Below are 12592 nucleotides of genomic sequence, written 5' to 3'. Positions count from 1 at the left end.
TTTGGTTATTTTCTGATAGACAAAAGAAAATAAAAATTCTGAAGTGCACAACATATATCTCCTACCTCCTCCAGTCTGTCCAGAGCATCGTTAAGCTTCCGCTGTCTGTCCAAGGCCAGCAGCCAAACCTGCTGCCATCGTGCAGACAACTGATTGATCCTTGGATTCTTGGCCTCAGATTGAGACAGGAGAGGTAGTACAGGTGGAGTGGATTGCACTGGAGGTTTTCCTGGAATGAAAGTTATGTTAATAACTGTTATAGTGTGACAAATTTTTAAAAGTACATACAAAAACATGATTTTCAAACTGAAATCAGTGGTAAAATAACAATTGATCTACAAGGTATGCCAAATGCTACCCAATTAAACACATGACGTGCTTATTGGTAAGCGTGACGGTATATTTTTACACCAAAAAAACATATTTAGTGTCATGACGTTGTTTCAGCTTTCCTCAGAACTAGGGCTTGGTCATAAATACTGAACATATGTGCCCTGCAGCCATTCTACATCATAACATTACTTCCTATTAAAGATTAAAATATCAATACAAGATGTGCTTAGAATCAGCAATGCACACTCACTGCTTCGGGTTTTATCATTGAATGACGCATGGTTTGGATCTGTTGTCTTTCTTTTGTATGTCTTTGTGACTCGATCTACATCGGGCTGCTTCTGAGTCATTTCCTCCATAAATACCTGTCAATGAAAAGCAGTAATGGTCAGAACTAGCGGTATGAAGATATTTATTTTAGTGAACAGTTTAGATATAACCCTGGAAGCTATGGGCTACTATGCTGACATAAGTTTAGCTCATATTCTTTGCTGGTTTATACATTCTAGCACAATATAAACGCCATTCTACAAACTGAGATGAGTCATGACTACATTACCAATACCCTTACCTGGTGTTCTGAAATTAGAGCCTTGACCTGGTCTATGTTTTGAGGCATAGGATCTTGATCTCGCTGTATCAAAGTAGTCTCAGCCCATTGGATCCAGGCTAACAATTCATCAAGGAGGTCAGAATTGGCCAAAAGCTCCGAGAGTGCTGCCTGCAGCCTCTGTTGGTGCTGGTTCCCCCAAGTCAGTACCTTTAAACAAAGCAAGGAAATAAGTAGTGTAATACCCCTTAAAAATTCAAAAAGTGCTTGTAAAAACTGTAATATTAGAACACACAATAGTTCAACTGCAAAAAAAAGCCAAAAGTATGTGACACATGCAGGTGAGAACGCTGAAATAAATAGATTGTGTTTAGCAGAAAAATGTTTCTAATTTTAGATTCTGGCATTGCTAAATACTAAAAGATCTCTTACCTCCTCAAATCTTGCCCGTATGATAGTAATCCAGTGCTTGACAGTGGTGATACAATCTGGGTGGCACACGGTCAGTATTGCCTCTCCCATGCTGACTGCAGTGTTTACATCTACTTGTTTCTCCTCTACTTTCTTCATGAACTCCTTAATAAAAACATGACAAAATGAGTTGTAAAATTAGAGTAACAGGTAAAATATCTTTCTAGCAGGTATGTAATAAACCTGGACCAAATCAAATAATCCTGATCTAGTATATAGAACATTTACGGTTTTCTGACCTTGTGAATATCAATGAGGGACTGCAAAGCTTCTGCATCATCAGGAAGAGCACCCCGAAAACGTAACGTCTGTTCAGCCTCTGAAAGCCACTCAAGCAGCATGTGAACAGTACTACGGAACTCTTCAGCCTAAAACAGAATTCATTCATCTCATTATTTTCCAGGCTGTTAAAAGTGTGTGTAAATTTTATTTAATGTGAAGTCACTGACCTGCTTCAGAGCTTGCTCCAAGCGGGTTTGTTTGGACACAGAAAGTTTGCATACAGTGTCCCATCTTGTGCTGAGTTCCTGGAGCTGAACCTTGACCCATGTAGTGTCTTCTCTACTGCTCTCCAGGAGTTCCTTGGCAGATCGCTTCAGAGCTTGAACACTGCTTGTTCTTTTCCCCAATTCCTTCTGGAAGACCTATTGTAAAAAAAAAAAGGAATGATAAACTAATATAGCAAAAAGTCATGAAGTATTCTTTTCATATCTATACATACATGCGTGATGCATGGAGAATAGTCAATTATTAGCAACAACTGATTACACAACCATACAGGTTAAGAGGCATCTTAAAGAGATACCAAACAAGGCAAAGTGGCAGTGTCTGCTCATGGCCAACCACCCAGGCAAGTATACAACACCAATTCCAAATAAACGGACACGCTGTGTAAAATCTGCATAAAAAACAGAATACAATGATTTGAAAATCTCATAAACCCATATTTGTTTAGAATAGAAAAACGAAAACATATTGAATATTGAAACTAAGAAAATGTACCATTTTAACAAAAAAAAAAAAAAAGGGTAATTTTGTAAATTGATGGCAGCAACAAGTTTCAAAAAAAGCTGGCAAAGTGGTACTAATAAGGAAGAACTGGAAGAATATTTTACAGTTCGGTTAATTGGCAACAGGTCAGTAACATGACTGGGTAAAAAAAGAGCATCTTAAGAGTCCAAGCGTCTCAGAAGTAAAGATGGGCAGTGGTTCACGTACCTGTGAAAAGCCGCATCTAAAAATTGTTACATATACAGCCCAGGCCAATATTTTTGAGAATGACACAAATATTAATTTTCACAAAGTCTGCCGGTTTAGTGTTTTAAGATTTTTGTCAGATTATGTCATACTGAAGTAAAATTACAAGCATTTCATAAGTGTCAAAGGCTTTTATTGACAATCACATTAAGTTTATGAAAATAATCAATATTTGCAGTGTTGACCCTTCTTTTTCAAGAACTCTGCAATTCGCTCTGGCATGCTGTCAGTCAACTTCTGCACCACATCCTGACTGATGGCAGCCTCATCTTGCATAATCAATGCTTGGAGTTTGTGAGAATCTGTGGGGTTTTTTCTTTTTGTTCATCCACCTCTTGAGGATTGACCACAAGTTCTAAATGGAATTACGTGTTTCCTGACCATGGATCCAAAATGTTGATGTTTTGTTCCCTAAGCTACTTGGTTATCACTTGCCTTATGGCAAGGTGCTCCATCATGCTGGAATAGGCATTGTTTGTCACCAAATTGTTCTTGGATGGTTGGAAGAAGTTGCTCTTGGAGGATGTTTTTGTGCCATTCTTTATTCATGACTGCATTCTTAGGCAAAATTGCGAGTGAGCCCACTCCTGTGGCTAACCACACAAATGAATGGTCACAGAATTCTTTACTGACGGCATGACACAGGACTGATGGTAGCGCTCACCTTTTCTTCTCCGGTCAAGGAGATACTTTTTCAAACAATCGCAAAGGGGATTAATCAGAGAAAATTACTTTACCCCAGTCCTCAGCAGTCCAATGTAAGAGAAGAGAAAAGTGCTGGGCTACAAACATGTGCCAAAAAAAATGCATACATTAATCGGACATGTAAAGTGCTACATATAAACATACAGTGTCAAATATATAAATGACTGTGCAAAACCAAATAAAGTGCAAAGTGACAAATGTGCAAACGAGCAACCTCTATATAGCACAATAAAGGAGCAAAAATTGCATATGGAAAAGAATAAAAGTCCTTAATAGCATAAATAAAATTTGTTCAAAAAAGGAATAGAGTCCACATCCAAAAGGGGCATCCCGTGTTCAGAAGATTTCCAAAAGGTGCGACCATTATCACAGGGGAGAGTACGGAGCGCTTACCAGAGTTAGTGGACTCTAATGCCAGCGGCAGAGAGTCATTCAAGCAAGAGGTAAGCAACCGAGATGACACACTAATCTCCGGAGGAGATCTCTGTCACATTAAATCTTTACTTATGCACATAGGAACTCGGATACCCATAGAAAACAAAAAGTCTCCTCATAGTGTAAAACCATCAAGGAAGGACTTTGTTAACAATCTGTGTGTCATCTCGGTTTTTTACCTCTTGCTTGAATGACTCTCTGCCGTTGGCATTAGAGTCCACTAACTCTGGTGAGCACACCTGACTCTCCCCTGTGGTGATGGTCGCACCTTTTGGCAATCTTCGATTCTAAACACGGGATGCTCCTTTTGGATATTCCTTATTTGAACTCATTTTATTCTCGCTATTGAGGACTTTTATTCTTTTACATATGCATATAGAGGTTGCTCATTTGCACATTTGTCAATTAGCACAGTCCTTTACATATTAGGCACTGTATGTTTATGTAGCACTTTACATGTAAGATTAATCCACGCATTTTGTTGTATTGTAGTGCCAGCAGCTGTTCTCTATGACAGTAACGCAGCAACTTTTTACATAAACTCAGCAGTCCAATCCCTGTACCATTTGCAGAATATCAGTCTGTCCCTGAGGTTTTTCCTGGAGAGAAGTGGCTTCTTTGCTGCCCTTCTTGACACCAGGTTAAAAGTCTTCACCTCACTGTGCGTGCAGATGCACGCACAACTGCCGCTGTCATTCCTGAGTAAGCTCTGCACTGGTGGTGCCGATCCCGCAGCTGAATCAACTGTAGGAGACAGTACTGGCGCTTGCTAGACTTTCTTGGGCGCCCCGAAGCCTTCTTCAGAACAATTGACCTTCTCTCTTTAAAGTTCTTGATGATCGGATAAATGGTTGATTTAGGTGCAATCTTAGTCGCAGGAATATCCTTGCCTGTGAATCCCTTTTTGTGCAAAGCAATGACTGCATGTGTTTCCTTGCAGGTAACTATGGTTAACAGCGGAAGAACAATGATTTTGAGCACCACCCTCCTTTTAAAGCTTCTAGTCTGTTATTCTAACTCAATCAGCATTACAGAGTGATTTCCAGCCTTGTCCTCATCAACACTGACACCTGTGTTAACTCTCATGTCCCACTCTCATGGTCAATAGAGAGTGGGACATGTCAGCTGGCAGTCCCACTCTCTATTGACCATGTTGTCAAAATACGTGGGAAGGGGGAAAACCTTTGCTGCTCTGGATGGCTTGTGAGTGCCAAATGTAACCTGCGCGGCAGTCGCAGCTGCGTCCTCCATTTTTAGGGTCTCACACAGATACAACCAGTGCGTCCACCAGTGCCTTTTCTTGCGCGGTGTGAGGGAGAGGTGTCATCCTCACTATCAGAGGAGACAGGGCGCCAGGAGGTAGACCCGGCAGGGAGACCCACGTCTGCGGTGGCTAAATTAGATTCAGAATCTGACATCAGATGAGGCAGGGGTAGGTGGGGGGCGTTTTTTGGCACCTCGCCCTTTACAGGCCACCTCCACTAGGGATACAAATGATTCCAAGACCTCCAACAGTGCATCTATAGATAGCAGGCCACCTTGAGGGGGTCAGGTGGGGAAGAATGTTCCGCAGGGTCCATGTTGCACCAGGTTGAACCCCACAGCAAAAAACTGCAAACATTTTTTTTTTAAAACGACCCACCGCGTTATAGCCGCCCCCCAAGAGGTCAGGCAGAACCCAAAGAGACACCCAGCAGAGAGAGAGAGAGAGAGAGAGAGAGAGAGACCCCCCAGACTCAAAACCCGCACCAAAGATGCACCAGGAAGGCCCAGAACGTCTGCACAGCACGTGTCTGCAGTGATCTCAAACATCAGAGAAAAACCTGAGTGTCAGCACTAGGGTATAGGGAGGGGCTCCACCACCACGAAAAACGCCACAATGCACTCCAAGAACATGGCCACCGCAAAATGAGCGCTCAGGTGTACCAAGATGGCCGCCGATCTTCCTCAGCACATGGGCTACAAGAAAATGGCCGCCTACGGAGCTTCTAGGGGCCCTCGTGTGGACCCCCCAGCCTCCTGGACGGGATCGACAGGAACAGGGGCCCTGGAGTGACAGGTGAAACCCCCCCCCCCCCCCCCGGCAGGATTGATCGTCCGGTCGCCGGCGGCACATGGTCCCAGCCCCTAGGAGTACAGGGGGCAGGGTGCGTGTGACAGGACAGAGGGGAACCCTGGCAAGTAAGGGTCCGACCGTCCCAAGGAGGGGCCCGCATTCACCCCAAAACCCGCCAGGGGGAGAGGGGGGGATAGTTTACTTACCATACCTGGAATAGGCGGGCGCCATCTCCTGACAGAACCCCTCTCCGCCGAAATGGGGGGCTGTCGGCCAATAGGAATGCAGCGACTCTGGCCAAGACCCGGTCATATACGACCTGGGGAGAAGTTTAACCACTTTACCCCCAGCCCTATTTCGGACACTTTTTGTTCACAAGTTAAAACCAGTATTTTTTCCTATAAAACTACTTAGAACCCCCAAACATTATATATATTTTTTTAGCAAAGACTCTGGAGAATAAAATGTCGGTCATTGCAAAATTTTTTGTCACGCGGTATTTGCGCAGCGGTCTTTAAAACGCCATTTTTTTGGAAAAAATTTGAAAAATCACATTTCACTAATTTTAAAAAATACTAAACAGTAAAGTTAGCCCATTTTTTTTGTATATTGTGAAAGAACATGTCACGCCGAGTAAATAGATAGCAAACATGTTACGGTTTAAAATTGCGCCCCCCCGTGGGATAGCGACAAACTACGGTCAATAGAGATCTCAATCTGCGACGCTTTAAATTTATTTAACGGTTACCAGTTTTGAGTTAGAGTGTATCTCTTTTTTTTAAATTATTGCCCACGCTCTGGCGATCGCGGCGATACCTCACATGTGTGGTTTGAACAGCGATTTCATTTGCGGCTCGACTTGCGTATACGTTTTTTTTTGTGCGCGAGCTAACGGTGACGGGGGCGGCTAAATTTTTTTTTTTTTTTCCTATTTATTTTTTCTTTTTTTTTAACTTTATTACAGGTTTTTTTAAAAAAAAAAAAATCTGATCACTTTTATTGCTGTCACAAGCAATGTAAACATCCCTTGTGACAGCAATATGTGTGACAGGTACACTTTATGGAGGGATCGAGGGTCTAAAAGACCCTAGACCCCTCCACTACACTTCCCTGTATGCAAAACGCCAAAAACGGCATTTTTGCATACAGCCGTTTTTTAAATCTGCCGCCTTTTGCGGCACAGTAACCCGGATGTGACGTCATGGACGCCGCCTCCGGGTTACGTCATCGGAGACCCGATCGATGCCGTTTCCGGCATTCATCGGGACTCCATCCAGCCGGCGGACGTGCCGGCTGGGTGCTCGGAGCTCCCGGTGGGACGGGAGCCCCGAGCAAAGCCGCGGAAGGCGGCGGGAGGACGTCCCCTCCCGCCCCCCCGGGTAACGATCGAGCGGCTCCCGAGCCGCATCGATCGTTACCGACGGAAAGCCGACCGCCGGCTTCAAACAACGGTACCGGGATGATGCCTCTAGCTAGAGGCATCATCCCGGTATAACCACTCAAAGTCAGCCGACGTAGATCTACGTGGCTGGTCGTTAAGTGGTTAACTTGCACGGCCAGTCCCCGTCCGGTGGGACTATGTCGTGGCCGACCTAGCGCGGAGCTGTGGTCTGCGCGCGCTCACTGGCCGGCTAGGGTGACCACTGGTTCTATATATCCAGCCGTTGCCCAGACCCGGCATAGTTGCTTGTAGATCTCACAGGAAAAAAAAACCCGGTGAAAAACTATCTAGAAAAAAACTTTTGCTAGGACCAGAGATCCCAGCAAGGAACTAGGTCCTCACTCACTAACTAGGCAGATTAAAACTGACATCCTATAGCAGGGAGAGAGGGTTTACCCCCTGGAACTGCCCATAGGCGTAGCCAGAACTTTTTTTCTGCCTAGTGTCCTACTCCTGTAGGGGGCAGTATAACCCTACTTTCATGAAGAACAGAGACTGCGTCCGTCAATAAACGATAGAGAAATATAGGTTTATAAGATTTGCAAATCGCATTCTGTTTTTATACAGATTTTAAAGTATCCCGACATTTTTGAAATTGGGGTTGTACTTACCCAGCCACACTCGCTTATTGCCTCTTTACTTCAGAATACCACCATGGCTAAGCTCTAGTGTAGACTGGTGTTGGAGCTTAGATAGCTAGATGATGTAATGTTCCCCCCAATTGTGACACTGTCTGGGCCTGGTGATTGGCTGACTGGAGGTCATGCGCTTCCCCACACACCAAAGCAAGGAAATCAGGAAGGATGCGTGGTTGTGTGGCTCAGTAGGTATAACGGAATAGGGGTATGGACAAATTGATTTTACACTTTAGCCTTCACATTCTTACTTTATGAGCATCCATCAGGTTCATTACAAGATCCAAGTCTCCATGCACAGGTTGATCTTCAGCCAGCTGGGGCTCTACTTTATACAGCCAATCCACCAAGGCCTGCAGGGCATCCATAAATTGTCCAGAGAAAAGCAATGCTTCCTCCAGCTTATGCTGCCTGCAAAGAAAACCCAGGGAAAACTGTTACCTCAAGTAGGAATGCTGCTGTACAAAACAAAATACTTGGCATATAATTCTATCAAGCATTAATTAGGTTTGCAGGTAATCTTTGCTAATTTCAGCACTGGTGAAAATTACCTTTCTACAGATTTTCCACACACAGTGTCCCATTTATCCCTCACTTCTCCAAGGAGGTGATCTAATTTCTGTACATCATCGCTTAATGAGGCCTTTTCTTTCAATGCCCGTCCTGTTCTTACAGTTGTGTCATAAACAGGCTGTTTACTTCCTAAGGTTTTCTGGAATTCCTATAGTGTCAAAAGAAGAAAGAGAAATGGTCAGTGATCCCTTGGGTGGTAACAGTGCATATTCAATTTGTGAATGTCATAGAAAAACAAGCACGCAAAATGACATAATATATATACACATATACACAAACCAAAACTATTTACAACACACAGGACATCATCTTACTTTGTGCTTAGTAAGCTGTAGTTTGATTTTGTCTGGATCATTAGAGATGTCCATGTCAGAGTCTAGGTGATTCTCTGCCTCTTCCAACCAGTCAACCAGTTTCTTCCAAGCTTCATGAAACTGTAAAATATGAAGCAATGGCATGGCCATATCAGCGACAAGAAACAAATAACATTTTAACCTGGTAACACAATAGAGGTCACCAGGACAAAGACCGAGTGTGGTGACTTTCCTGTGATAAGCTGTAGTTTAGACAATGTACTCAAAACATGGCTCATGTAACAGTATAACATACTTACATTGATATAATACATTTATACTTTTTCTATATACAGTAGAAGACAAAAACAAAACAACAGTTAAAATGAAAAACAATACAACAGTTAAAAATTATCTTTCCGAATACAAACCTGTTTTGCTCTTTTTCTTGCATCGTCTAAGGATCTTCCTCTGTCCACTGATCGTTGAACCACCTTTTCCCATCGGGACTGAACACTGAGCAGAAGGTTCTTTATTAGGACCACATCCTGCTTCTGGCTGAGAAATTTCAGCTGGTTCCCAATCTTGTCCAACTCAATAATTTGCTCTCGATGAACATTAACTTCATTTACAAAAATCTGTCATTAAATAAGTAAAGAAAAGTATTTGTAGCATTGTCTAAGCAAGCAAAGAGACTGAGGGGGGTTTATTAAAATTCCTATTTGGCAAAGTGTGACCCCACTTTCATTCATCCCCCCCCCCACCTCCCAAACCCATCCTGCAGGATTTTTAGTTTCTTGTTCATACAAGTACATTGTTTATAAGGTTTAAAAAAAAAAAAAAAAAAAAAGACACCGGGCCATCCAGTTCAACTTGTGTGTGTGTTTTATTCTTTAACAATTCCCATAGCGCTAAGTTTCTCACTTGGGTGCCAGGAGACCAATATTTGTACAGATAATGCTCATATTCAAGCTCAGACACATGTGCAGCCCACACTTTGACCAGTAACCAGCATGCACTGACACATCGGCCCATCCGTGTGTGCCAGTGCGCACTGGTGAAGGCCCACGCATGTCCAATCCTGTGAATGGCATCACTCTGCCTATTTAAAAGAGGCTCTAAAGTGTACTAATCGATAGATGTTCTTCAGCTACCCATGACCTGTGTCCATGCTCCTGTTGTGTGCTCTCCTATTGCTGACCCAGCCTGCTCCTGACCTTGCTTTGTGGATTCTGGACTCTGACCTCGGCTTGCCTTAGACCACGCTTTGCGGTCTTCCTGGTACTGACCTCAGCCTGCTGCTTGACTCCTGCTCCCATTGTATGAATCTGGCTTGGCTACTGACTATGTGCTTGCTGTCCATCCGTGCTGACCCTGGCTTGCCATCTGACCACATCCTTGATCTCGACTGGTATCTGCATCTACCTCTGACTGTCTGTCCTCACAGTGTCTTTACCAAGTTTCCAATGTCCAGCTCCCGGGTGCCATTCTGCAGGCCGCCGTCCTTGGTATTCCTCTGGTGTGCCTGCACTGTTGCTGACTACAGTCCAGAGACTACTGCTACCTGATTACCAGCACCTGTGCTGCTTTGTGTCCTGTGCCCCTGTTGCCACACTCAGGGGTACTTGGACCAGAGCCTCAAGGGGAAGCCCTCTTGTCACTTTGCCCTCCAATCAATGTAGGTAACATCATGTTCCTAACTATTACCGTTACTGGGTGTAGGGGGCCACTAATGTATGGTTGCAGATGGTTCTTTCCTATTGTCCCCATGCACTAATTTCACTCTACCTCTGGATCCTAAAAAAACCCTCACCTATAGACCACTAGTAGTAAGTGTCCACATCACAATGACATGGGCACCTAAAGAAAGATCCCCATCTAAAGTAAACAAAGAGAAAACTCGGAGCAGAAAAATCACACTGTCAAGGTCATACCTTGCCCTCCTGTTGGAAGTCATCATGGACATGTGCAGACTGCTGCCTATTATATATATATATATATTATAATATTTTATAATATATATTATATAATAGCTCTGATTGTATGATTACTTGCCTGGGTGTCGCACAGTGATGATGCTGCACACCTGATTATATCTATCACCTGATGGGTCGCAGTCCTTGCCCTTGCATTTGCGCTCCAAGGTGCATCTCTCCTAGCAGTCTTCTGTTCTCCCTGTATGACCTGGCTTGGCTGACAACTCTTCTGGCTCTCGACCCTGCATTGGCAGATGACCCAGCATGGATGACTACCCGCTTCTGGACTTGACCCTGCTCTCACTTCCTCACTCTTGCTGTGCCTTTATTGCTTGCTCCAATAAACCGCTTTACTTTACCTGCATCCCCGTATGGTCTGATTTCCTGGCACCCTGACAGTACGCAAGAGCCATGAAACCTGACAATGCAGGTGCTTCTATGCTCCCCATGCTGGTTACCAGGCTCGATCAACAAGATCACCTTTTACTTGCATGCATAGCGCATCTTGCTCCTGGTGCTGCATGGCCAGTGGTTCCTCCTGTTGCACCTGCTGTTGCTCCTGTTGCCACTCCTGGCAGCAGAGTTGGGCTGGAATAATAAGGCTCTGGAGGCTGTATTTTCTCATGGTCTCTCGGATGCATTGCAGGACGAGATTGCGGCCAAGGATCTCCCTGACGAGCTTGATGCTCTCATTTCCTTCCCGACTTTTATCGATACCAGGGAGAGACCATTGTTTAAGGAGCACCTGCGGAGGCCTCCTACCAGATTGGCTCCTACGTTTCCTTTCCCACCAATTCCTCCCTCGCCTCCCACGCCTCCTCGGGATGGTGTGTCTGGCTGTGAACCCATGCAGCTGGGGTTCACTCGCCTTTCAGAGGCTGAGCGGGCGGGAGGCGAGAGGAGGTAGGGCCAGTGCCTGTATTGCCGTCTCGGGGGGCATTTCCTGAAATCTTGTCTGACCCGTCCGGGAAACGCTTGCACATAAGGTCCTGTCGGGGGGGAGATCTTAGTTGGAATTTACTCACCCCCGGTTTCCCGTAAAGATAAACTACTAATCACAGTTGTCCTCTCCTGGGCAGTGGGTTCGGTGGTTACTCGTTGGTAGACTCCGGTGCTGGTGGTTATTTTATTGACAGTACCTTTGCTACTGCATATTCCATACACTTGCCGTCTCATGTTTCTCCACTAGTTCTAGAGGCAATTGAAAACAGACCTCTGCAAACGGCACAGGTTACCCACGAGACTGTTCTGGTTGATATGGCGATAGGGGCTGTTCACAGGGAGTCGACCTGTTTCCAGGTTATTTCGTCCCCACACTACTGGCTTTAGAAACACAATCCGACCTCTGAATGGCAGTCGGTCAAGATCCTCTCTTGGTCTCTACGGTGTGGCGCTGTTTGTATCCATGGCCTGTTAAGGTACTTAGTACCTCCTCTGATTCAGTGTTGCCTACTGAATATCATGAGTATCAAGATGTATTTGACAAGGTGCGCGCTGGTACTCTTCCTACTCATCGTCTGTATGATTGTGCCATAGACTTGCAACCTGATGTCATCCCTCCTTGTGGCAGGGTTTATCCTCTCTTGGTTGCTGAGAATAAGGCCATGGAGGAGTACGTTGCGGATGCGCTTGCCTGGGGGCACATTCACAAGTCCACTTCTCCAGCGGGTTTCTTTACTGGCAGTCTTCTGTTCTCCGTGTATGACCTGGTTTGGCTGACGGCTCTCGACCCTGCATCAGCAGACGACCCCGCATCAGTACACTACTCGCTTCTGGACTCGACGACTACCCGCTTCTGGACTCGACCCCAGCTTGGATGACGATCCGCTTCTGGGACTCAGCCTCGGCTTGTTCCTGCTCTCACTTT

At 44.8% G+C, this 12592-nt stretch overlaps 1 protein-coding gene across 14 annotated transcripts in view; it reads right to left on the bottom strand.

Moving 5' to 3' along the window:
- MACF1 (microtubule actin crosslinking factor 1) overlaps positions 1–12592 on the bottom strand; it is a 483848-nt gene that overhangs the window by 30821 nt on the left and 440435 nt on the right. For all 14 annotated transcript variants that reach the window (XM_082247546.1, XM_082247537.1, XM_082247539.1 and 11 more), the window contains 10 exons: positions 9181–9387; positions 8771–8890; positions 8435–8604; positions 8135–8294; positions 1804–1998; positions 1594–1722; positions 1316–1459; positions 905–1093; positions 584–698; positions 66–229 (listed from right to left, as the gene is read on the bottom strand). In XM_082247546.1, the coding sequence (XP_082103672.1) occupies positions 66–229; positions 584–698; positions 905–1093; positions 1316–1459; positions 1594–1722; positions 1804–1998; positions 8135–8294; positions 8435–8604; positions 8771–8890; positions 9181–9387 (1593 nt within the window). The remainder of the gene's footprint in view (positions 1–65; positions 230–583; positions 699–904; positions 1094–1315; positions 1460–1593; positions 1723–1803; positions 1999–8134; positions 8295–8434; positions 8605–8770; positions 8891–9180; positions 9388–12592) is intronic.

Source organism: Pelophylax lessonae (genome assembly GCF_965119305.1).
Source record: "Pelophylax lessonae genome assembly, chromosome: 2".
In the NCBI taxonomy this organism is placed as follows: domain Eukaryota; kingdom Metazoa; phylum Chordata; class Amphibia; order Anura; family Ranidae; genus Pelophylax; species Pelophylax lessonae.
Note: the sequence above shows the minus strand (reverse complement) of the source record. Positions and strands in the feature narration are given on the sequence as shown.